This window comes from Micromesistius poutassou (assembly GCF_964030765.1).
Source record: "Micromesistius poutassou genome assembly, chromosome: 7".
Classification (NCBI taxonomy): Eukaryota; Metazoa; Chordata; class Actinopteri; order Gadiformes; family Gadidae; genus Micromesistius; species Micromesistius poutassou.
In genome coordinates this window covers 6,714,308-6,741,807 of record NC_140277.1, presented here as the reverse complement: position 1 = coordinate 6,741,807, position 27,500 = coordinate 6,714,308, and the positions used below count along the sequence as shown (strand labels likewise).

Here is a 27,500-nt window from a genome sequence, read left to right as displayed (position 1 = left end):
GGTGTGTGGTCAATTTGGAGAACCGGCACTGAACCACAGTAACACTAGTAATAAGGGTACATAATTAACCATAAATGAACATGAATTGATGCTGTAATAAGCATTATTATAAAGCATTAGAATAGGGGTTAGGGTGAAGTGGGTTAGGGTTAACCCCAAGCCTATTTAATTATAATAGGGTTAAGGCATAATAAATGAATACCTTAGTCAACAGGAACACCGTTAATAAACGAAACCATTATTAAATGATTACATTAGTTGACTATTTGTAGAGTTCAGGTAAACAGTAAATGAACTGTTAACTAATGGTGTAGTATTAACTAACGTACACTAATTGTAAAGCGTTACCCCCTCCCTCCCTCCCTTCCTCCTCCTCCTCCTCCTCCCCTCCTCCTGTGTATACCTGCGCTGGGGGAGATAACCTTCAGAGAGCGACACCGACCGAACGGCACACACAAACATCACAGAGGATACACGCCAGTGATAGGCCGATGAATATGGATGAGGAGGAGGAGAGCGGCGGCGCTGGCGATACCGTGGCCCCACCGGGCTCCTAAGTGGGCGTCCTTGCCCTCCTGTTCTCCACTCCCACACCGCGGTGCCGCGCGGGGGACGGGCCGCCGTGGGATGAGAAGAAGACGTATCACTGCTCGCAATGTTTTATTTAGTGCGCCGCCCCGCTCGTCTCCAAACAGGCCATTAGCGAGCCTCTGTTTCTGCGCGGCTCTGCTTTCATTCCCGCCTCCACCCCTGCGTTCTTAAAAGACATCCACGCGCGCACACACACACACACACACACACACACACACACACACACACACACACACACACACACAGAGACACACACACACACGCGCGCATACACACACACACACACACACACACACACACACACACACACGCATAAAGCATGCATATGCACATGCACGCACACAGTCACCAACACACATCAAGACGTGCACACACACACATAAAAACATAATCATCATGGATCATCATCATTATGCTATTTAATTATTATATATTGCTATCATTACCGTTATTTATTTTTTTACCCCTGAGGGATAGATAAAACAGCATGCTGCCGACTTAGCGATGTACCACGTGCGTGTCTGTAAACAAGCGTGCCCGCCGATGTAGCTTTATGATCTTATATTTAGCTACAGCGCCTTCGCTTTCTCGCTGGAACCCCAACGTTACCATGGAAACGTATACCCACCAGAATAGGACTCTGCAACGTCACACTGCAACGAACACTTCCATTTTGGAAGCGAAGGAGCATTGGCGTGTTGGTTATTGTGTTGGTAGTAATGATTTTTGATGATTGTTAAGGAATTAAATATTTAATAATTTGTCATTATGGGTAGACATTGCTGCGTTGGCAACTGCCACAGCGTTTTTCATGTGAGACGTGACAAAACAAAGTTTTCATAAGCCTATTTATGGTATATTTACGCTGATTTATAGTATGACAGTAGGCCTACCTCTCTTGAGTCCTCTCAATATGGAGTGTCGCCAACTAAAAAATCCCATGATGCATTCTCTTTGAAGCCCGTTTATGGAGCAATACTAACCGGCTCCTCATAAACATTGTTATTCTGTTTCCAGTTTTTCCCCAAAACAGAGTTATGTGAAGAATTACATCCGCCAACACACTGGCGTATTAAATGTCTGAAGATGTACGGTGCAGTTCATAACATTGTGTTCTTTCAATGGCTGTCTACAAAACGGAGCACTTTTTTTTTTGATTCTGGTCTGCTGCAAAGAGACATTTCCCTCCACACGTTCAGAAGTACAAATGCACACACACACACACACACACACACACACACACACACACACACACACACACACACACACACACACACACAACCTATTACACACACACACACACACACACACTGACACACACACAGAGCTTTATATCCACTAAGCCTTATCCCTGAGATTCATGAATGAATTAATAATGACATGTCTCCCTTTTTGAGATGGCCATAGTGTAGCATACGAGTGCTTGAGAGGTCTGCTTTAGGGGACGTCAAACTGTTGTTTTACAGTGTCTCCACCAAAATGCAGCCACTGCTACCACAACATAATGTTGATTTTACGTTTTGTACATTCAGTAAAAAAGTACTGTTTTATGTCCACCCAACACCATGCAAAACCGACAGAACGTTTTCGGTTCCAAGCCCAGATCTATTCTGTACCAAATGCTCCCTATACATCCTCTCCCCTTGATGATAAAACAAATGAAGATGATTGTTTAGGTGTGTCTCTGTTTGGGTTTCGAACACTCTACAAATGATCTAAAATTTTATTATGCTGTGTCAATACCTTGGCCATCTTTATCACAACCCCTCATCCTCCTCCTTGTTAAGCCCCCCCCCCCCCCCCGGTTTGTAACTCCAAACAGGGAGCTTTGCATGGCCTGATGCATTGTGGGATACATGGTGCTGGGGTTCTGAATGAGTGTCAGAGACAGATCGGAAAAGGGTGTCTGGCAGGAGTGGATAGCAGGCGAACAGCTGCAGAGGGCTGAGATATCGCTAAATATAAATATCACACTCAACTGCAGCTTATTGTCCTATTTGTCAGCGCTGACACTAGGGCTGAGCCCATGCAAATTTAAAGGTCACTGATCTACAATATAAATGAGCCATTTAGGAGCTGTTAACAAACAGTGACCCAAGCGGCTTATGCAGAATATTGATACTGTTCATTAAGGAGCAGATCTGGGGTTAGGCGCTTAAAGGTATGCTGGGGACATTATATGGGGATTGCGCCCGGACCCTTTCCACTGAACTATCTACTGGTCTATCCATAGTAGGCATCCTTGAGCAAGGTTCATAACCCTGTACCTGCTTGTGAATGAGATGTATCTGAGATCGCTGTTTGATGCTTTGGTTAAACATGGATCCTAAATATGTAAAAGATAAAATGTGTCATGCCCATAGCCAGTACACTAAACATTAATGATAAGAATCAAAGGAAATCATGTTGAAGAAACACAGACACAGAGGCAGAGATTTCAAGAGAAAATAGATCTCATCATCTTTATCAATGTCTATTATCACATGTATGTGCGTTTACATTACAAATGTGGTGCATGTGCATGGTGTAATTGCTTGAACAGGACACTCTCGTACTCTTGATGCAGTCGTCACGAACACACACACACACACACACACGCCAATCTGCTAGTGTTGTTGTACCACTGAGTTCCCACTCATAGATGCATCTCTCTAATACATATATATATATCCTATATATATATATATATTTTATATTTGTCAGTTTAAAACATAATCGCTCTCTTCATAGATTGTGACACACACACACACACACACACACCACTGCTACTGTGTGCCAGAGCTGGAGACAAACAAAACTTTTGATTCGACAGTCATGAAAGCAACAACTAGAAATGTCCAAACCGGTTATCATGTGGACTCTGATTGGGTGAGCAGATCCTGACTCCATGAGATTTCACATCACAAACAAAAGTTCAATGTCGTGATGCCCGCCCTTTTTTCCCATCCGCTTGACGGATGGGAAAGGAGACAGAATGAAACGTTAATGAAGGTTTTGTCTGTAAAGCAGTCCTAGTTTCTTCAATACTTTTACCCGGCCACATAGTATGATGTTCTTCCATCTTGTATCCATCTGTCCATGTCTGTCGATTTCCACAGCTCAGTTTTTTCATATATAATTGTTAGAATCCAAGTGCCATCTGTGCTCCAGGTGTTCTTCCGTTTGGTAGCACAAAAGGTCAAAGAACACCTCATGCTGTCTTTTGCTCACCATCATCATAGTTATTTAGATATTTCAGTTATTATTTGTATTCTCCAGGTGCACCAAAAACATAATTTTACCCTCATCATTCCTTGGTACATATTGAATACAAAACTGTTTTATGTCTTTAAAAAAACACACACGTTCCGGCTACTTATTTACAGGAAATGAGCACGATAACATGATTCTTCATATTACATTTTGATTGCATAAAAAATTCCACACTCCATATTGATTTTTTTTCCCCGATAACACAATTTCTTTCTAATCAAGTCATCCTTAGCACCCACTTCAAAACATGAAATCAGCACAGAATGAACTTATTTTCATCTGTTCATCACATTTTACCTTTACTTAACAGTTAGAGTTGATTGTGTGTATGTATGTGTGTGTATGTGTATGTGTGTGAGTGCGTGCACATGAGTGTTTGCCGTTGTACTGATCTCTGTTTACGTTTTTGGCTTTCCCCCGAAAGTTGCACCAAATACAATCCCAAAAAACAGAACATGCTTAAAGACACCATAAGAAACACTCGAAGAAGACACAAAAACAAAACAGGCCACCGTTGTCTTTCTAACCGACTGCTCGAACAATCGGCAAGTCTTTAGGCCTGTTGTTTACGTCTTCTGTCTTCTCTCCACCACTAGTAACGGACCAGTGATGAAATAAACCAGCGCTCACCAGGCAGTAGAGGGAGAGTTTGTCTATCTAGCTTCGAGCGGCGGTGGTACGTCATTCTGAAGCTACATCACTAGCGGGAGAAGCGGTGCGGCCGTGCGGCGGTTGTTTGTCTGATGCACAATGTAAAAAGAAGGCAAAAGTATAGGCTCGGCTCACCATTGCTGTGCATGCACTGAATTTCGCCCCAGTTGCATTTTAGAGCCATTTGCTACATGTGGTTGGTGAAGTTGAAGAAGAAGAAAAAGTATTTTTTTTGTGGTTGTTTCGTCGTCATGTTAGTTAGTCTGGACATGACGGCATACAAACGTTTACAAAGGAGTTTGTCTTTATTAATATGACCTCCATCTCTGAGCAGAGATAATGTGTTGACATCTCAGGTTCTGTGTCTGTGACATCAGTAGATCCATACTGTACAAGGCGTTACTTTTTTTACCCCTAGACTCCCCCTCGACCTGGGCAGTAGAAAAGACAAGTATAAAATACACACACACACACGCACACACACACACACACACACACACACAAAGACACACACAGGTACACACTCGCACACACACAAAGAAACAGAAGCTAAGTTTGTTTTGTTATTCAATATATTTAGTGAACCAATGTAGCATCACCCTTATATGTTGTAGAAAATCTGAATTTAAAACAAGCAAAAAAATGGACTGTATTTTTCTTAAATCCTTGCTAGACAAAGTAAATGACTTTCTCAAACTGCATTCCAGCCTATTCAAGTGACAGTCGACTTGGGCAATCTTCTCTCCTATTAAATAAATAAATACCTGTTTTTTCCCCATCAATAATAGTTGATTTATTCATAGCTTTCTGTGGTGTTTCGGGACCAAGGATTTGTGGCCTGAGTGAGTTCTATCTGAAAAGGCCTTGTTGCTGGCCATTTCCTGTGTCCAAACTATCACTATAGAACCAAACTTGACTTGTTTTAATGAGTGTCGTTCACAATCCGACCCACCGCGGCTGTGCCGTCGCGACTGACCTGCCAGTCTGCAGTTATTATCACCGCTGCTCTGACAAGGGTTATGTAATGGCGGTCACCCCTATGGGCGACGTATTGACATCAGTTGTTGTGTTTTTGTTAGGAACACGGGGATCATATGGCGAGAAAACGCAGCTGTGCTGTGCTATGGGGGCAGCTGCCGGCTTAGAAAACACGTCAAACCCTTCAGGTGCTGAAGTAAGAGCCCCTCAGAGATAGATTTCAGATCTGAAAGTAATGAAGATATATACACACATACACCACACACCCACGCACACACACACACACACACACACACACACACACACACACACACACACACACACACACACACACACACACACACACACACACACACACACACACGCACACACACAAACACACACGCGTACACAATACGGTTACATTACATTGCATCATATATTGCAGTCGGCCCTCCTGCCATTGTTACGGTTGAGACAGAAGTCAAGGTTTGAGTTCGAAACTCCTTGAAAGTCAAACCACCTTGTTTTGGTTTTATTTACCTCATGTCGTGAACAGCTAGTGTCCTGGCCCTGAATATATCTTAATTCAGTGTAGACTTCAGGCAGCAGAGGCTATGCTTGTAAAAAGAAAATGTATTTGTGTTAGGAAGCTAAAGGATCAAGAGAGGCCAGTGACGGAGGGGAGGGGAGGAGAGAAGATTATGGTCAGGGTAGGGTTGGTGAGGAGGATGCGTGGTCTGGAGAGAGGATGCACAAAGGGCTGAGAGGGAGGATAAGAGGGCCAAATGATAGTCTATTATTCGGGAAGGGAATAGAAGCGGTGACCAGGCCTCCGTGTCACACTGCGCTACTGTCATGGCACAATTAACTGTGGCTTAGTTAATGATAGCTAATTTACCCAAATTACATCTATTAGTTATTTTTTTTGCCCCCCCCCCCCCACACCAAGTCTGTAGTGATGACGAACTGCAAGAATATGACGCACACACACACGCACACACACACACACACACACGCACACGCACACATGCACATACACGCACACACACACACACACACACACACACACACACACACACACACACACACACACACACACACACACACACACACACACACACACACACACACACACACACACACACACAAATAACTTCAAGCAGTAGTCCCTTACACCCAAATGGTTGTGACACAAGTATTAATAAACAAACACACAAATACTAAATAAATAAGTAAATGAATAAATAAGTATATTCCTCATTTTCTCTCCACTCTCCGCTCCTATACTCTCACAAAGCGACGTGTCCTCATGGCTCACTGTTGGTGCTGCTTCAGGCTGGAAAACAAAACACACACACACACACACACACACACACACACACACACACACACAGAAATATGATTAGTTTTACTGCAAGTGTATGACTAATCATACATCAAGCAGGACCTCTTTACATTCATGTACCATATCTAATTGGAAAAAAAATCGACCTATTGTTGTTTTCTCTGTGGTCTTCTTATTTCATCGTTCTTACAGTACACAGCACAACGGCAGAATACATTAAAAACCCTCAGCTGAGGTTGTATCCAAGACAACAAGAGCACATCTGTGAGGTGTTAAGAGATACTGAGACCAGGCCGGCAAATTTCTCTCTCTCTCTCTCTCTCTCTCTCCTCTCTCTCTCTCTCTCTCCTCTCTCTCTCTCTTCAATAATCCCATTCTACAATCTCCTCATAATGACAGCCCTTTGCCGAGCCTCCTCCCAGCTGCTAACCACATTTAAAACAGTGGCAACAGGATGGCGTGTGATGCTGTGTGATGACAGGGCAATTTGGACCACTTTTATATTGTTGGTTGTTGATATATTCTTATTTTTCATACACCCAAATCCATTATTTACTTTTATCAGAGGAAAACAAACCGCTGTTTGTCACCGTTTGAGTCAAACAAAAGAGATGCTGTTGTATTTAAAAAGAAGCATGCTATACAAAAGTAGCATTCTTCAATGGTTTGTTAAATTTGTTTTTTATTCACACCTGCCCTGTGTTTTTTTGCACTGCAGCTATTCAATTCTTACAAAATGTCTGGAATATAAAAGGATCCAACACGCCTGTACATGAGTCAATCCATTCCAGGATGTTTTCTCTAGAAATTGTTCTATTCTGTTGAACTTCCCCCCTTCTCCCTTAAATGTTGGAAAATTAAATTGCTATAACTATAGCTAACTCAGGCCACATAGCGGCTGCTAATGGGAAAATTCACATAGTGCAGCTTTAATCTGATATAGGCCATGTATGGTGGACGGCAGGGGTGTCTCCCAATGGGAGATTCAGACCCAAACCCTGGCAGTGTTTATGCAAGGGTTTCCCGATGTTCTTTTCTCATATCATCCCTGCATCTCATTAAAGAGAGACATCATTGGTCACATTTCTGAATTTATTACTAAATTTCAATTTCACCATGTTATCTTTTGATATCAGCTCCATCCATTGTACTTGGATCTCAGTTTGAAAAAGTGATTAACTCTCTGTACTACTGTTGCTTGTACTTATTGACAGTGGTGGTAAAAGTACAACCAATTATTTACTAATCTAAGTAGAAGTACATACTTGAGTAAAAAAAGACAAAAGTAAAAGTACTGATTCAATTTCTTTACTTAAGAAAAGAGGAAAAGTACAGGCTCTAAAATGCTGCTCTGAATTTGCTCCAACGTCAATGTTTGCTGGTTCACTTTCATCTATCCTCACTCGCTACTTAGCTAGTGCTCTCACAGACGCCATTTCTCAGCGGTGTCCCCTTTTCATCTCTATCTTTTACGTAATTTTCATCTTGTTGCATCCGCCATGCGTGATATGCACCGATGGATACAACAAGGGATCGTTTTTTGTATGGATCTGTTTAGGTTCAAATCTGTCTTAATTTGGGGAAGGCACTAATAATGTAAGCAGTCGAAAGTTTTGTGTTGAAATGTAGGGAGTAAAAGGAAAAAAGCTGTCAGAAAAATAAATACTCAAGTAAAGTACAGAAACTGCAAAACTGAACTTAAATACAGTAACAAAGTATTTGTACTTTGTTGCTTCCCACACTCAACTATTCACAGACAATAACAGAAATGAACAGAGGTTTGGCATCGTCTGACTAAGCTTGTTTATTTTAAAGTCACATTGTATGAAAATGATGAAAAAAGACATCACGGCAAACAGGGAAGTGGGGGCAGAGGAGAAAGAGAGAGAGAGAGAGAGAGAGAGAGAGAGAGAGAGAGAGAGAGAGAGAGAGAGAGAGAGAGAGATGGGCTGGGGAGAGAGAGTTGGAGAGAGTGCTACTGGGTCACCCTAGCTGTCAGCATCTATCCCGGTAATGACTGTTAAAACCCTGGCCTTTACACCCTGTCTGCTTGCTCAGGATTTATCCCAAAGCTCTGGACTCAAACTGAGGTGTGGGGAGGGCAATGACTCTGCCAGCCCTCACTGTGCCCTAGGAGGAGGGGGGGGGGGTAGGGGGTAAGGGAGGACAGGTAGCAGAGAGGGGAAGAGACCGACCACCATAGAAGGCCAGCACGACCTCTTGTTCCTCTGTTTCTCTCTTGGTATACTTACCCTGAATAACATCCAGTACTAAATGGCCCCCCCTCTGCATCCCTCAACAAAGTACCTTGATCCTCGTACCCTATCATTTGGTAGCCCGTGGACACAATCACAAGTCTGTCATTCCTCAGACTTGAAATTTAAATATTTTCAAAGACTGTGGACGGTGAGGTTTGAAGCCAAATCCTTTTGACTGGGAGTGGGCACACCCTCACCATGAGACTATTCTGACAGTACACAGAATCAGCATAGGCATGGACTGACCCAGAGCACACAGACAGACAGAGCACACAGACTGACCCAGAGCACCCAGACTGACCCAGACAGACAGACAGACCCAGAGCACACAGAGACAGAGCACACAGACAGACAGAGCACACAGACTGACCCAGAGCACCCAGACTGACCCAGACAGACAGACAGACCCAGAGCACACAGAGACAGAGCACACAGACAGACCCAGAACAGACAGACAGAGCACACAGACTGACCCAGAACAGACAGACAGAGCACAAAGACAGACAGAGCACAAAGAGAGACAGAGTACACAGACGGACAGAGCACACAGACAGACAGAGCACACAGACAGACCCAGAAACACAGGCTGCATGGGACTGTACCAATAAGCAAATTGGAAATCAGGAAACAGATGGTGTAAAGACTCATAGTGGAGCACCCCTGAGATGCTAAAAATGTACCAAGCCCATGATTGGACATAGCACAAGGTGTTGTTTTGTCCTTTGAGATTGAACTTCACTGCAATCCCAAAGTAGGTGTTGTCACAAAATGTTCTTTGGCTCCACTGCCAGGTGGAGTGAGACGATGCCAAACGCAAGATGCAAGAGTGAGACTATACCAAACCCAATACAAGTGTGTGACTATACCAAATGCAATACAAGAGTGAGACTATACCAAATGCAATACACGAGTGAGACTATACCAAATGCAATATGAGTGAGACTATACCAAATGCAATACAAGAGTGAGACTATACCAAACGTATTACAAGAGTGAGACTATACCAAAGGCAATACAAGAGTGAAACGATGCAAAGGGCTAAAACTCTTGTGGTAAAGAGTTGCAGGAGTGTAGAGAGGAGATAGGCATTGGAGGCATGAGGAAGAGAGAGAGGAAGAAGAGTTCATGAGAAACAAGTCGGAGGGAAGGTAGGAAAGGAGGAGAGAGCAGGTAGGAAAGGTGGAGAGAGCAGGTAGGAAAGCAGGGTAAGAAAGTGAGCCTGTTCTTGAACCCAGTCAACAGAATCTAAAGCCTGAGATTGTATGCTAGGAAAGAGAGAGAGGCAGAGAGAGAGATTCTTTGGAATTTTAACACCACTTTATCTGTTGTTGAGTTGTTGTTTTCCAACTCTTAGTTTAAATAGTAAAATAAACCTGCTCAGAAAAGTACAGATGGATATTTAATTACATTTTTACATTTCATTTCACAATTATCTAAGCCAAAGAGAGTGCCTCAAATATCCCATATACCTATTTTACCAAGTATAAACACGTCAAACAGTCTATCCATTGACCTCAAAGTCAAAGTCACTTTATTTCGTCTCTGTGGGAATAAATTTGTCTGCATCAATAACAGTAAAAACATACAACATACCACATGACCTGACATGACCTGACTCTATTTATATTTTTGGACCATAGTGGACCATAGTGAATCACAGAGAGAGAGAGCGTGTGTGCGAGAGAGAGAGAGACAGAGACGGCCAAGTGTGCCTGCTATTTTTCTGCAAAATGGATGGCCATATGCATGTGAAGGTGTGCATATGTGTCAGGTAAATGCAATTTGGCAGGGCCCAGTTTCTAAGGCGACCAAACGATGAGTCACAACCGGGGGGGGGGGGGGGGGGCTGGCGGCATGCACGAGCCCAACGTTCTCTAGCCCAACGTTTGCACTTGAGTGGCATCAGTGTGTGTGTAATTGTGTGTGTGTCTGTCGGTGTGTGCGTGTGTCTGGGTCTGTGTGGGTTTGTCAGCGTGCCAAAAAGGAGTTCATGTAAGAGGATTTGTGCCTACCAGTGGCAGTCCTGAATTTAACCTCTCACCTTGCCTGGGGCGCAATGAGACACAGTTCAGACACACACACACACACACACACTCAGTGCCTGTCAGTGCCCTATTTGCACATGAGTTGATAGCCCGACTATTCCGACTAACCCTACACTAAGCACTGTACTTAGGTTCAGTTCCTATTTCCCATCAGCACATGCCTTCATCTTTTATTTAAATGAAAACAACAAAAGAGCATCAAATCAATTTCCATACTGTGTGTATGCGCACACACACACACACACACACACACACACACACACACACACACACACACACACACACACACACACACATGCACACACACACACACACACACACACACACACACACAAACACAAACAGCCACACACAGACAAACAAAGACAAACAAACACACACACACACACACACACACACATTAAAGGTCAGAATCATGGTGAGGTCACATGGTATCACAGAAGAGCCAACTGCAGGGCTGTGCATGTCGTGCATTGCTCTGAGGCAATATGTGCATCTGTTAGCCGTACTAATGTATGAGGGAATAGAGTGAGTGTAGGAGTGTTAGTGACTAGTTGACAGGATGATGACTGCGACCATAGATTGTGTATTATGTGTGTGTATGCATGTGTGTGTGTGTGTGTGTGTGTTTGTGTGTGACTATTTGTATGCATGTGCGTGTGTAAGTGTGGACAGAATAAAAGGTCTGCATATTGTCAATATCCATTTATGTATTGAATGTTTATAATAAAATAATATACACAGTATTATTCATAAATGTGCCTTAAATAATTACTCAGTTGCTAGGATGCTCTTGTTCAGATAGAACCCATCCTTGAACTGACTGAATGGACGGAAAATGTTGGCAACCTCCAGCGTTAACTTCCTCTGTCAGGAGGGCGAGATTTGCTTTAGTTTGAAGAGCTTTTGCAATGCTTGGGAGGGCACAAACATTATACAGAAAAATATTCAGCTCACAAATTGTACATATTTTGTTCAGGAAATCACCGTCACCATTTCAAACTTCATATCCACATAACCACTTTCCGACATTGGCAGTCAGTGAGTAACGTTCCTATTTCGGCCAGCTATATCTCTACAGAATTGTTTATTTGCTCTGTTGTCGCCGGCCAGCTGCCCCGCAGCGACAACTCGGCCTGGCCGCGAGGTGTATCTGCTAATTACTAATGTTCCGATGTGCTGTCGAAAATATTCCCAGCGAGTCTGTGGTGTGATCTGTGCTACACAACACTGAACGTTGTTCGCCATCACGACTCTCCTCCACCAGCAGAGAAAGACAGCACGTGTCACTTGTCGCTCATGTTCCAGAGGACCTGTGTTTCAGCTCAGCCTCATTACACAGTGGATGGGGGAGAGAGGGGGGAGGGGGGGGGGAGGCGGAGGGCTGGGCTGACGGAGAGGTGCGTCCTCCGGTCGGGGGAATAGAGACGTCTGTTGTTGTTTTAGGCTGACAGAAATCTTGCGCCGAACTCATAAAGGCGTCTCCCCGCACACGCACAGACGAAGATAAATGGGCCAATCTGACACACACATATACACACAAACGCACACACGTAAACACACACACACACACACACACACACACACACACACACACACACACACAACATTCTCATGGACGTTTCCACTGTGAGCGATAATCCCCTGCCACTGTCAGATGCACTTTCGTCTTTTCCACAAAGCTTCTTACAAGAGCAGAGCTCATGCAGAGTTTGTGTGCATGCTCAAACACACACACCCACACACACACAAACACACAGAAAAATGGGATGAAAAGTCCCACTTTGGCAAGCTCGCCCCACGATAACCTCAACAGGAGAACTTCAAAAGGTACACACATACACTAAACGTGCACAAAAAAACACACGTACCACACAAACTCAGGCATATTTAAGGAAAATCTGAGCACATGTAGCACAGCCCTCCACAAATTTCAGTTTACTCCCAGAGGGTAGAAAAAGAACTGAAGAACACATCTTCAAATGTGTGGCTGGAATAGAAACACAAACTCGAGATTTGCCCACGTTCTTAGTGAAGAAAACTGTCAATCCTTTTGATCATTAAAAAGCACTAACAGCAACACGGTTTGACCAATTATCAAAATGATTTTCAAAACCCCAACCTAAAAAGTTTTTTTTGTATTTGTATTCATGTTCATTCAATTCATTAGCAAATCCTCACACTTGTATTTTTCGGGGGAATCAAAGCCAACTCTGTGTGTACCCATGCACTCCGGTGACAGCCTATTTACGTTTCTCCACACACACACAGCGTGCTGGCCAGAGTGACAAAGCTTGGAATGCTATCAAGCTGTTCCATGCCCTCTAAGCACACACTCCCACTGCAGCAAAAAAACAACCCAGTATGGGGCACACACTGATTTGGGCTGTATATATAAACACCCTGCTGGAGTGCGGGTTTGCGTATGTATGAGAGAGAAAGACACACACACATATACACACAGAGACAGATACCCATACACACACGTAACTACACACAGACGACACACTTTGTAACTCGGTAAAGGCGGTGAAAATGAAAACCGCGGCGCGTCCTTGTAACGGCTCTGTCTCGTCTCCACGGCGATACACCGTATGGCACGCACACCTCAAAACACTCCCTCCTTCCATCACAGCGCCAAGACAACTCGTACAACCTTTGTCCGATACTATTCTGTGGGTTATCAAAGACTCTACCTCTCCTCCCAACACACACACACACACACACACACACACACACACACACACAGAGGGGGCTTTGAAACAACAAGCGTATCCTTTCCCTTCCTGTCGAGGTAGATAGCGGACAAGCTCCAATCCTCTTGACGGCTCTGAGACAACTAACACCTGCAGGGTCATTCTACCCAATTCCCTTCTGAAGACAGGTTGCCCCTTTGTGCGCGGCACTCGCACACCGAGTCTGTTCCTGATACGGTGGCCTGCAAAAGACCCCTCAGACCGCTATCCTGCCACCTATCAGTTAGGCTCCCCCTAAATCCCCAGGTATTCTGCGCTCAAAATCCCCCCCCCCCCGACCCCCTGGCCCCCTCGGGCCCGCATTGATCCGGCTTCTCTTAAGTAGTCCAAATCCTAGGCTGTCAGCAGATGTGGACCCCTGACCGGATCTTTCCTGACGGCTTTAAACCTTTTCTCCTTATCTCTGTCACGGCACCTTTGCGTTTTGTCTCTCACCACCCTTGGCGTTTTTTTTTTTGCCTGCGGTGGTTCTCCGTTTTACATGGAGTAGCGGTTTCTTTGCTGAGCTCTTCGTTTTGGGCTGGTTGTTATTCTTCGCCCCGCCGACTCTAACGTCTCAGCTAGTGCTATCACTTTCTTTTTGACCCGACCGGATTCTTCGGTCTTGTCTCGCACTCTTTTTTGTCTTTGCTACCACTTCTCTCTTCCTCTCTGTTTCTCTCTCTCTGTTTCTCTCTCTCTCTCTCTCTCTGACTCTCTTTCTATCCCTCTCTTTCTCCCTGGCTTCAATGCCATCTCAGCTCTGTCTCAAATGTGGTCTGTCTTTGTGTCCCTGCCTCGCTGTAAAATAACAGTCTTCTTCAATTCAACAATTCCCTATTCTCTTCATCTCTCACACACCCACATTTTTGGTTGTTTTTCTTTTTGTTCTCTGGAACTGCACCATTATTATTCTCTGGCTTCCCTTCTCAAGAACATTTATTTTCTTTGGCTGTCCCTCTCAATTTGAACATCCTTCAAATGACCCCTTTTCACCCAGCTCAGTGTTGTACATTAGAAGGCACCATGCTATTTTTGGCAGGCGATGCACAGCCATATATAAAGGACTCAAGAGAATAGCAGCCCTGTAAAATCCTAAACCCACGTAAATACACCATAACCTAGCCTAATGAACATTTAGTTTTCCCCCGAGCCTCTTCGTCCAACGCTATTGTCTGTTACTGTTACAGTCTCCATATCGCAATCATTTCATGTGACCTTATGTGAAGGCTACGCTGTTTAACTCATCGTTGTTGAACACTTTCCAAAGGTCACCTCTCTGTTACTTAAGACACAAATGTCTTCTGGGCTGACCTTTGACCCAAGCCGAAGGTCATCTTGTGCCTAGCTTTATTTAATGGCTTGCACGTTGGCCAGCACTCACTGCTAACTGCTGTGTTTGTGCATGTGTGTCTGTGGCTCCATCTGTGCGTAAGGGTATATTCAGCATTTTATTTGAGTGCAGAGAAAAGTGCTAATGTCGTGCTTTAGCATTTAGCGTTATTCCCAGATAGAACACACACACACACACACGCACGCACGCACGCACGCACGCACGCACGCACGCACGCACGCACACACACACACACACACACACACACACACACACACACACACACACACACACACACACACACACACACACACACACACACACACACACACACACACACACACACACACACACACACAGTCATGTTGGATATACTTGAGAACAGCTTGCAGATATTTTTGCTAATCAGACCACACGTTTGGGACTTTACTGTTGGCATTGAAAGAACTCCTACTGCTCCTGGTTTAATTAATTTTTAAGCAAATAAACGTTTACCATAATACTTTTTTAGCATGGTAGTATTTCCACAGTCACACCTAGTCTCATGCCAAAACATTATGCTTAATAGTTATCAAGTTCGACAATTTAAAGGGTACCTCATTTAAATCAAATAAACATAACCTTCTCCTCAGCTAAATAACCTATTTTGTTACTTTTTGGCACTATACCAAGAGTGCCTGGTATAGTGTATAATTCATCCACGTTTCGTGGACTAATTGCCTGATATGGGAGTCATATGTCCTCAATGTTATTAAAGGTTCCTTCAAATTTGTGTTATGGTGAGTTTTTATCACATTTCTTTGAGATTCAACTTCTTATAACAAATCAAATGCAATGTTATGGTGCAGCAAAGACACATGTGTTACCATTGGAATCACAACTACATTTTTGAAAGGTCATCTTCCAAATAAAACTTTGAAGTTCAGATTTTATTTTTTATTTTGTACTTATTTTCCTTCTTGCTGTGAATGCAAAATTCTGATCCTTGAACAACCAATTACATTCTGACAGGTTCAAAGGGGGGAAACAGTCTGGGGCTTTCACACAGAGAGATTGGACTCATTTTTCTTGTTTATGGAGTTTTTTTCCTCTTGGAATATAATTACAGTTATCTTATTCTAGTGACTTGATTCTATTCCCCCACCCATCCATCCAGCCAGCCATCATTCATCCTTCATCCACCCACTCTTCATCCATCCATTCATCCATCTATCCATCCATCATCCACCCACGCTTCATCCATCCATTCATCCATCCATCCGCACTTCTTCCATCCATCCATTCATCCATCCATCCATCCATCCATTCATCCATCCGCACTTCATCCATCCATCCATCCATTCACCCTTTCATCCATGCACGCATGCATTGTACTCACTTGTTTTGGTGCTTGGAGCCCTGAAGGTGTGCGTGATACTGCTCTATGGAGTTGAGGACCACACTGCAGACACTGCAGGAGTAACTACTGCGCAGTCCTGGAGAGACACACAAACACACACACACACACACACACGCACGCCAGTCAACAGCGTCAAGACAAGCCTTCCAGCTCCTTCTATTGTTATCCTCAATCAACATTGGGGAGAACAGACAGAAAAAAAGAAACAACATGAGATCAGAACAAGAATAGCATTTGTACGGTAAAACCTGTTTGAATTGTAAAAAAATATATAAAAACATAAAAAGAACAGCACACAAAGTTCCATAATTGCAGAAAATTGTCAGTTCCCTTTCTGACTTCCATTAACAATCATTGAAAATAACTTGTCCTTAATAAAATAGCAGCGATTTATTTTTATCCTCAGTTCACTTTTAATCTCTGTGGTATTGCGATTAGTGTGGGTGTGTGTTTGTGTGTGTGCGTGTGGGTGTGTAGTAGAGTAGGAGGCCTGTGTGCATGTTGTGTCTGTGTTGTGTCGGTGGGCTTGCTGTGATGCAATGACATGGCACGGAAACAGATGTGAACTAATTACAGGGTTTGCAGGTGGTCGAGATGAGCCTCCAAAAATAGACGCTTGGGAGATGGAGAGTGACTCTGACATTGATGGGTGAAGAGTGAACGTGTGTGCATGTGTGTGTGTGTGTGTGTCTGTGCACAATTGTGTGTGCGTGTGTGAGGATGTGTGTTTGTCTTTCTGTGTGCATGCGTGTGTTTGTGTGCATGTGGGTGTATCTGTACACACACACACACACACACACATACAAATGTGTGTGTGTGTGTGTGTGTGTGTGGGTGCACGTTAATGTATCTGCACCAGTGGCGATTTCACTAAGACTGCAAGGGAAGCTTAGCTTCCCCTAAAATTTCAAAAATTAAATGGTCAAATATATACTGTTGTGTTAACATTTCATTGACAAAAAATGGGTTAGAACACGTCCACCTCGAAGACGAGTTTGTTCAGAATCAGCTGCTTATCGCAGGTCGACTGATTCGGTTTCCTTCTCACTCCCGTAGCGTCACAGTTCATTTGCCTGTTGAAGCTCAGCGTCCATCCACTTTAATGGGGCTGCATAGAACAGCTTTTTTTAGTGTGTCGAAAGTCGACGGTCATTGGATAATGCTGCGATTATGTCCTTCCCACGGACGCTCAGCGTCTCTGGGGGTGAATGGAGGAGTGGGCTGGCCTGGACGCTGGGCTTCTGCGTGATGATTGGAGGGTCTGCGAAAGACTGAGTTGCCGTTTGATTGACAGCGATTTTGAACTATAAAAAGTCACCGGAGCTGTCTTCATTCCTCATATCAGTCCCATCGCGGATTTTGCAAGCGAGTCGAAAGACGAACTGCAACCTATTTCTTGATATTTTCTTGGCGAAATTGCGTGACAATTTTCATTGTACATTTCATACACTTATTCACACAATTCCTTGCTTCAGTTTAACATAATTCCCACATTTCCTTGTTCAAGTTTAATATCATTTTGGTAGTTGGCCATCACTTTGATTCAGGGAGCCTGAGGTCTGAACTTCAAGTCCTGTATTCAGATCAGGACTTGCAGGGTGACAGGGGAAAGCTGTGTGATTTCTTGGTGTTCCTTAAAGACATGGAGTTGGACAGTGCAATGCCTCTAAGCTTTACAAACTGTTTTCATTAGTGGCAACAATTGGAGCTACATCTGCAGGTGTAGAAAGGAGCTTCTCCTGTTTAAAGTGGCTCAAGTCCTACACCCATAACACAATGGGCCAAGGCCGTTTAAGCAGCCTAGCTCTGCTGGCCATTGAGAGGACACTGGTCAAGTCAGTGGAAAAGACAGCTAGTTGGTATGACAGAGCATTTCCTTGAAAAGGAACAGAGAGCATAACTTACATACATAAATTGACAATTTATATGATGTAGGCCGTAAATGAGCTTCCCCTCTTTGAAAGACCAGCAGCTGCCACTGATCTGCACATATGTGTGCGTGGATGTGGGCCTGCTTTTATGTGTGGGTCATAGAACTACAAAGTGTGTGTGTGTGTGTGTGTGTGTGTGTGTGTGTGTGTAGAACACAATCAAACAGGGCAGCGAAACAAAGAGATCCTTGCACCAGAGACCAGTCATCATAAATCTTTATTAAACCATGGCAACGTTAATGCAAATGAACTCCGCCATTATTTCATTACGTGGTACAGCTCATTGACCAGGAGGGCATGGGAAATTAAGACGGTGTCGTGCGGAACCTGTTATCGTCAAGCCTGGTTTAATTGGCCCAGGTCTCCGCTCCCCTCCTTCCCACCCAGAGAGTTTAAAATATATATACTGTATTTTTTTCTCTCACATTTTTGCGCACTGCAGAGCTGTCACCGCACAGCTATCGTTACCACGGTCACCAACTGCCATGACAGTTTGGGCTCCTGTTTGATTAAAAATGAGAAGAAATAAAAAGAAGGTCCACGTGAATTGCCCGGAATGTTTTTCTTTTGCGCATCTGCAGGGTTTCTTTCGTCTCTGTTTCTCGTTCTATCGATCGTTATTTGTATTGGGTGGATGATTGGTGGATCCCCCTCTGCATGGGTAACGTCTGTCTGAAAGTTGGTGTATTTATAATAGTTGGTGGCCTTTTCCCCGCTGTCAGCGCCGTGCGGGAGATTTACGAGCTGCTGGCACCGACACCGTTCCCCTTTGACCTTGCGCGGCGTTAATTGGCAAGGCATGTTGGGAACTGAAGAGCAAACACAACATTGAGATGTAGCGTGCGTCTCGGGAAGCTATTGTGGGACCGGGCCAGATATGCATAATGTGGCATATTTTATTATGCCAGTTGAGTTGATCTGAACCCAATTTGTAGTCGCCGCGGGTGGATCAAAAATGACATCACCGCGGCCCCTGTGCAGACATCATACAGGATTTGTCACGTGCTGCCCACTTCTGAAATTAAAGCTCTGCTATAGCAGACTGCGCAAACCACGCCAATTATACGACGAAAAGCCGGCTATAAATGCCATGGATGTGCATGGACTGCCTGCGCACTTCACACACGTAAATAACGTTTTAGTCCTTTTCAAGGCTCAATCATGGACAAAGTCTGCTTTTAACAGCCAGCCGCGGCCGAATGAGTTGTCTTGAGTGAGGCTGGTTGTAGAGCTCCAGGGGGAGGGTATTCTGAATGAATAAAGACCGGGGAGAGAAGAAATGTATGGAGATGAATGCATGTGATGTCAAAATGCTTTTCAAACAAGAGCGTGGAAGAGGGGCATCTTTCTTCTCAGCGCTCAAGTTTTCCGTACGTCTCGTCTGTTAATGGGAGAAAAGAGGTTTTCCTGTCCGTATTTTGTTTGAAGACGGATTACAGCATCAAAGAGCTTTTGATATATGCGTCATTAGTGGAAGTGTTTTTTTGATGGGTCTCTGTTAGGCTCATAAATGCACAGACAAGTGTCAAAAAAGCACCTTCTCCACTAGCCGTCTGATTAATGACAGACAGGCACACACACACACACACACACACACACACACACACACACACACACACACACACACACACACACACACACACACACACATTCATGGTGTTTTGCCTAATCAAGCCCTTCTGGTACGACACCCGGTCCGTGCACTAATCCATGTTAATTACAAGCGGTGAATAAAATGTGCTGGTGCTGATGGCACACAATGGAGGAATATGAATGTATGTGGTGGTGGTGATGGGGGGGGGGTTAATTACACGAGAGGATGAGATGAGTGAAGAGAGAGGAGAAAGAGAGGAGAGGAAAGAGAAGAGGTGATGAGAGGATGAAGGAGAGGAAATAAGTTGAGAAGAGAGAAGGGGGGAGGAGAGGATGTGAGCTCAGGAAAGGACAGGAGAGGAGGAGGAATGGATAGGGATTGATGGAGGGGGGTTGGAGAGGAAATCAGAGAGGAGGAGAAGAGAGGACAGGAGAACAGGAAAGGAGATGAGGGGTGAGGGGAGGATGAAGAGAGGACAGGGGAGGAGAGGAATAGACGAGGAGACGAGGTGGGAGAGGATAGGATAGGGGAGGAGAGGTGGAGAGGAGGGGAGGAGAGGAGGTGACATGAATAGTAGGAGTGCTGCTAGTGCTATTAGTGAACTTTTTTAACAATGTACAGAGCCTGCTGGCGTCACTGGCAAGCTGGTAAACAGACAAAGACAAAGCCACCAGAAGTGTCAGCTGAGTAATAAGCCATGTTCTATTCTTAGAACGCAGCTTGTCATGTGTTCAAAACATATTTACATAATTTTTTTGTATTATTTGATCTCATATGCTATCCAACTTTACCGTCGCTAATTAGAAAACTATTTCAAGGGATGCAGTGTTCTTGCCGTTTAATATTTTAAATCAAATCGGTTTGTGAAATCGACGAGCGTAGATACAGCACACTGAGCATCGATCGGATTGTCTCGGAACAGAGTGGCTATTACTTCTCCTGTCTCCCATTCAGGTCAATGGTCTAAAACTAATTACAAAAAAACACAAACAATCTTAGAGGATAAGCACCATTTACTGCCTGGATCCAAAATGAGCTCATGCTGATTTTGCCTCCCCAGAAGCCTGCTTGACTTGGCAGTCCATTAGTTATCCATGTTCTTTACTGTACTGTACCAGAATTTTTTTTACAGATTCCAAGCCCACTTCATCAGATACAAAAAAAACTCACCAGCGATGTGGGATATAAAGAACCAACAGAATGCATCATGGGACTTGACACGAATCCCTGCAGGCAGACGCTTATCACCATAATGATGATAAGTTTAACCGACAGTCCTAGCCAAATGTAAAGCGCGGTTCGACCAAGCGACCAAAAACTTCAAGGGGGTTGACAGCAAAGTGTGCAAGGATGTGCCAAGAAGGACCATTTGGTACCAGGTAAAAACCAACATGGGGGCTCCATACTTTTACAATACAATACAATTTGTGTTATGTTAGGTGTTGAATGAAGTAACCTTGTTCCTCAGCTGAATTGTTTTCTCCCGACTTGTCGATTTGTGTGTTCCTCTGGAAATTAACGATTCTCTTGGGCAGGTTGTGTGGATGTGTTTGTAGCATATCAATGTGCTTTCATAAAACCAGTGAAGTAACTTCTGGAAGTAGCTTTGTGAGGGATATTGTGTGAATTATAGGTGCTATTTTGTATTAAGATTTCATGCACATCACCCAAAATGCAAAATCATATATATGTATGTATGTTTGTACCTGTGTACGTTTGTACGTTCACGTGTGTGTGTGTTTGCACCTGTATGTATCATGCAGTGAATGTGAATGTGTTTGTATTTGTAAGTAGATAAGTGTGTGACTGTGTGTGTGTGTGTGTGTGTGTGTGTGTGTGTGTGTTTGTGTGTGTATGTGTTCAACTGTGTATAATGTTGCGCATACTTATGTGGCTGTGTGTGTGTGTGTGTGTGTGTGTGTGATCTCAGGGGAGGTGGAGAGGTCAATCTTGTCTCTAGACGCAGAGCAACTCAATCACAGATAATATTCTCGGCTCCGGCATCTCACTCTTTCAACCCGTGCATGCACACACATGCACACACACACACACCCACACACGCACACACACAAACACACACATAGGCATGTACACACCCACACAGGCAATGTATACACAATTGCTCCTGTGTGTGTGCCTGTGTGTGTGCATGTTGTTGTCAGTGGCTGCACTGTGTGTGTGTGTGTGTGTGTGTGTGTGTGAGTGTGTACGTGCTCACCTACTCACACACACAACGGTCTGTCTCCAGAGAGGCGGTACAGAGGAGACCATGTGTCTGGTGTGTCTACAGGGGGGCTTCTACCACTAGGGTGATTTATGTGGGGGTCCGGCACAGAGCAGGTGTCCCCCTTCCTCCCATCTTCTGCCTGCTCCCCTCCCCTCTCCCGAACCACCACAATGAAGCGATGACCATGACCCCTATCTCTAGGGGGGCTTCCTTGTCCGGAACAAACTGGGAGGAATAATGACTTTCTCCCCACCCCTCCCAGTCCACCATCCGTTCCCAACCAAAGACCAAGAGGAAGAAGCACTTCCATGTACAGTATCTGTGTCAAGGGGATTCGGTGCTAGCACGCTTGGTTTGCACAGTGTGATGAGGGAGCACTCTGTAGTTATCTCTCTGTACTCATATGTACACAAACAGCCTCTGTATTTCTACTATGGCGGGGCTGAAATGGGGTCCGTCTGACAGAGGCTTGGTTTGAAGGGTTTGTCCCTTCTCTTGTGCCTGTATATGGCTTCATTACATATGTCCTATGTATTGTTTGGGCGCCTGTGCTGCTATCCTACCAGGTGTTTCTTGTACCAGAGATCTGAATCTCAATGAAATTTAGCTGAATAAATAAATATGTTTAGCTGTTCATTAAATGGGTTGGCATATGTCACCTACAGAGACATCCAGCGTGTTATTATCAGATTTCTGTCTGTTGTCAAAATAAATGTGGCAACGCACGACTGCAAGACTTAATGAATGTTTATCTCGCTGCTGCCAACAAGTTTTCTTCCCCCAGTGAAGGACAACTGAACCTGAACTGACATCCCACAGACCTCCTCTGCCGTGACTCTGAGGGAGGAGATCAAAACAGGCAGAGAGCGAGAGTGAGATAGAGAGAGAGAGAGAGAGAGAGAGAGAGAGAGAGAGAGAGAGAGAGAGAGAGAGAGAGAGAGAGAGAGAGAGAGAGAGAGAGAGAGAGAAGAGGAGCATGGCATTAAGAAGAAACAAGTGGGTACTTGCAGCTTAAAAAAAAGGTCAGGACCATCAATAGTGTATAAACCTGGTGCAGTCATCCACTATGTACGACAGATAGTGTAACAGAGAGACAAAGAGAGAGAGAGAGAGAGAAAACGGAGGCCAACAGAGAGAGAGAAAGAGACAGGAAGAGAGATAGCACTAGGGGGAGGCAAGAGAGGGATAGAGAGAGAGTATATAATATTAGGATATTAGTGCCTGCACACAGACACTTTCCTCTCTTTGCTAACCTCACTCTCTCGCCTCGTGAAATAACACTCAGTGACTTCACACCTGAAGTTGTTAACCACAGCTAATCAAACGTGAGACTCTCATCATCGGGGGGGGGGGGGGAGGGTAGATTGTCTCAGTGAGAAAGACTAAAGACTAATCTTAAGTAAAGGGGATGAGCCAACACTGGTTGAATTGCATATCTTTATTCAGCACTCCATCACTGTAATCTGGGACCCAGCACTCCTACTATGTTTTAGCACATCATCTGGGGGGAGATGGAGCAGAGCCTGAGCTGGAAAACCAAAACCTTCCATGTTCTCTGTGTCGTTAAGGAGATGTTCTCCCGAGGTAAACTCATTCACACGAGTGGATGAAGCTTTCAAACAGGGATTGTTTATCTGTGGTTGTTATCATACACGGTGCAGATCTGAAAACCTTTACAGACCCTTTTTTTTTTACAGTTCACTTACGATAGCGTGAGTTTGTTGTTGGACCATCGTGCGGACACACATGCCCGCCTCCAGCATCACGACGGGTCGAAACAAAGTGAACCGAAAGAAGGTGAAAAGCCTGGTTCACCCAGATTGGAGCTCATAGAGCTCCACTCTATGAGCTCCAGATTGGAGCTCATAGAGCTCCAATCTATCTAATGTCTGCCAGCAGACATTAGATATTAATCTAAAACCGAGTCAGGAGACCACCTTTCCCGTAATCCCGCGGAAATATGCGAGACTTTCGATGACCTTATTTATATTGATGACGACTGATTGTTATCATTTAAATCAGGTGTTATTTTGGGCATGGCTGGGGGGGAGGGGGCGGGGCGGGGGGCTGGTTAAGGGCGCTGAGAGGCAGACAGGAGACAATATCCGGCATGACATCATCTGAAGCCTCTGAGCCAGGGTCAGCCATCATGTGACCCCTGGCTGTAATATGATTGGCTTACTGAGGTAATGACTTGTGTCAGTTGCACCTGGAGCACATCAGATTTGTTTGTTTGTGTGTGTGTGTGTGTGTGTGGGTATGTGCGTGCATGCGTGTGTTTAGTATATGCATGTGTGTGTATGAGTCGGTGTGTATGTATGTGGTCTACTTCTGTATACCTGAGTATGTGTGTGTGTGTGTGTGTGTGTGTGTGTGTGTGTGTGTGTGTGTGTGTGTGTGTGTGTGTGTGCATGTGTGTGTGTGTGTGTGCATGTGTCTGTGCCCCAGAACTAACACAAAAACATGACGTGCATGGGCCCTTTCATCTCCAGATTGCACACTTTAACCGCGTTTGAATAAATCTGCCTCGTAAATCCTATGAATAAATCCAATTGTTTGGGAGCGATACTGAAGAGAAACATCATTTGAGACAGGCGGCAAAACGGGTATAAAGTGTGAATGCATGAGAAGTGTGATAAGAAATAATAATAAAAAAAACAGTTTGCCATGGCAACAGACAGTAAAACCATGGATATCAGATGAACCGCTGGCAGCCTATGAAGTCATCTCACTTTTACCTCTTCAGCTTAATCTATTGATTGGCCCTCGGGCGTTCCTGGCTCTGCATTGCTCCCATCATTCATCATGCGTGTTGCAGTAGTGCACCGTTCACTAGGGGGTACAGTTACGAGATGTCTAACGTGGTTTCCTCATTAAATATGATTTCATTTATATAGTACCGAAACCATGCTCATCTATTATTGATTTTTCTGAGGCTTCCTGCACCTTGCCCTCGCCTTTATGAGCGCACAGGTGATTCCAGCTTAGGTCAATCTCCATGTGCATATCGATGATCTACGGCGCTATTAAAACCATTTCCTTTTATAATACTGTAATAATAATGTCATTATATCATGTATTTCATGTTTCTCGAAGAACAGATGAGTAAAAGGCACACCAGTGTTAGAAAACATAGTAACTAGCCCAAAGCAAACAATTCATTTGCATAACACACATGTATCCAGAATATTCAACAACCACCTCACTGCACGAGTACCAATATCTTTGCTATGTCTTTGCAATGTTCCTGTATTTCCCGTCTGGGATCAGTTCCATCTTCTAATAATAAAGTATATATTATCTTATCGTATCTTAGCAAGCGACCTTCAACCGGCAACCCTACCCATTCTGTGACTAGCAATGGGGGGGGGGTGTGTGTGATCTGAGCGGCCCTGACCTGCTGTCTCGGTGGCGTCCAGGCTCCCAGCGAGCTGCTCCAGGAGGCGGGCGCGGGCGGCGTTCCTGCGGTGCTTCTTGCCCTCGTAGTGCTGCTGGGCCATCAAGGGGTTGTTGAACCAGGCGCCGCACAGGCAGCAGTACTTGCCCGCCTCCCCGCCGCAGGGCCCTCCCCCTGCTACCCCTACGCCCACTACTCCTCCTCCGGGGCCCGCCGGCCAGGGCAGCGCAGGCGGGGTGGCTGGGGGCCCGCCGGTGGCCGGGTCCGACGGCTGGGGAGTGGAGGGCGATGAGTCTGGGGATAGGGGTTGGGGGCAAGAGAAGCGGTTGGGGTGAGAAAGTTGGACGAGAGAGGTTAGTGGAGAGAGGTGGGAGAGAGAGGTGGGGAGAGAGAGAGGTGGGAAGAGAGGTGGGGGAGAGAGATTTGGAACAGAGAGGTTAGAAAGAGAGGTGGGAGAGAGAGGTGGGAAGAGAGTTTGGAAGAGAGGTGGGAGAGAGAGGTGGGGGAGAGAGGCGGGGGAGAGAGAGAGAGAGGTGGGAAGAGAGGCGGGGGAGAGAGAGAGGTGAGGAGAGAGAGAGGTGGGAAGAGAGGCGGGGGAGAGAGAGAGGTGAGGAGAGAGAGAGGTGGGAAGAGAGGCGGGGGAGAGAGAGAGGTGAGGAGAGAGAGAGGTGGGAAGAGAGGCGGGGGAGAGAGAGAGGTGAGGAGAGAGAGAGGTGGGAGGAGAGGCGGGGGAGAGAGAGGTGAGTGGGGATGCGGTGGGATGGGGGAGCAGAGGTCAGAGAGAAAAGGAGAAGAGAGGCAATAATTGGAGGGAGGAGAGGGGGCCCGTAAGAGGAATTTCATTGAACGGGTTTAAATGAAAACATCAACGTGAGAGGACTAGGGTCAAAATAGACCTTCAAATTACATTTCCGGTGAAAATACAGTAGAGGAAAGAAATTATCTCCCAACACCCATAGATCACTTTCTCTCTCACACACACACACACACACACACACACACACACACACACACACACACACACACACACACACACACACACACACACACACACACACACACACACACACACACACACACACACACAAAATCACAGCCGGAAGGGCTCTGCCCCTGCCGCTAGAGACGGGGAGAGGAGACCGTAGTAAGTCCGATCACAGGCGTGTAGCAGCGGGTCAGTGGAAGGCCAATGGGACACCAGGGACCGTTTGCAATAGCAGAACTCTCGCCTCACATCTTCTCCACCTCTCACTCTGATCCTCTCCTCATCCCGCCCCACCCCCACCCTCCAGCTCACCCCCACCCTCCAGCTCACCCCTGCGCTCCAACGCCAACCCCCCCCCCCCACTTTCTTCTCCTCTCGTCGCTCATCGCCTATCGCCCTAACTGATCCTCTCCTCTCCACTCCTTCATCTCCTCTTTCTAATTCCTTCACCCTCTCATCTCCTCTCCTCATTACCTCTCTCTCTTTCCCCTCTCCTCTCATCTTGCCCTCTGATCCCCTTTCCTCTCCTTCTCCTCTCACCCTCTCGTTCCCTTTCTTCTCCCTCTTCTCCTCTCCCCCTCTCATCTCCTCTCCTCTCCCTCTCCTATCATCTCACCCTCTGATCTCCTCTCTCTTTACCCTCTCTTCTCATCTGACCCTCATCTACTTTCTTCTCCCTGTCCTGATCTCCTCTCCTCTCCTCTCCTCTCACCCTCTCATCTCCTCTCCTCTCCCTCTCCTCATCTCATCTCTCTTTCCCCTAACTTCTCATTTTACCCTCGGATCTCCTTACTTCT

The 27,500-nt window shown here is 45.2% G+C and overlaps 1 protein-coding gene across 2 annotated transcripts in view; it reads right to left on the bottom strand.

The window, feature by feature from the left end:
* Positions 1 to 6,618: 6,618 nt before the first annotated feature.
* The window catches only part of LOC311350057 (zinc finger matrin-type protein 4), a 51,692-nt gene continuing 30,810 nt past the window's right edge, over positions 6,619 to 27,500 (bottom strand). For both annotated transcript variants that reach the window (XM_084470097.1, XM_084470096.1), the window contains 3 exons: positions 25,719 to 26,012; positions 16,549 to 16,645; positions 6,619 to 6,790 (listed from right to left, as the gene is read on the bottom strand). In XM_084470097.1, coding sequence (XP_084326223.1) covers positions 6,769 to 6,790; positions 16,549 to 16,645; positions 25,719 to 26,012 — 413 coding nt within the window. In that variant the 3' untranslated portion in view covers positions 6,619 to 6,768. The remainder of the gene's footprint in view (positions 6,791 to 16,548; positions 16,646 to 25,718; positions 26,013 to 27,500) is intronic.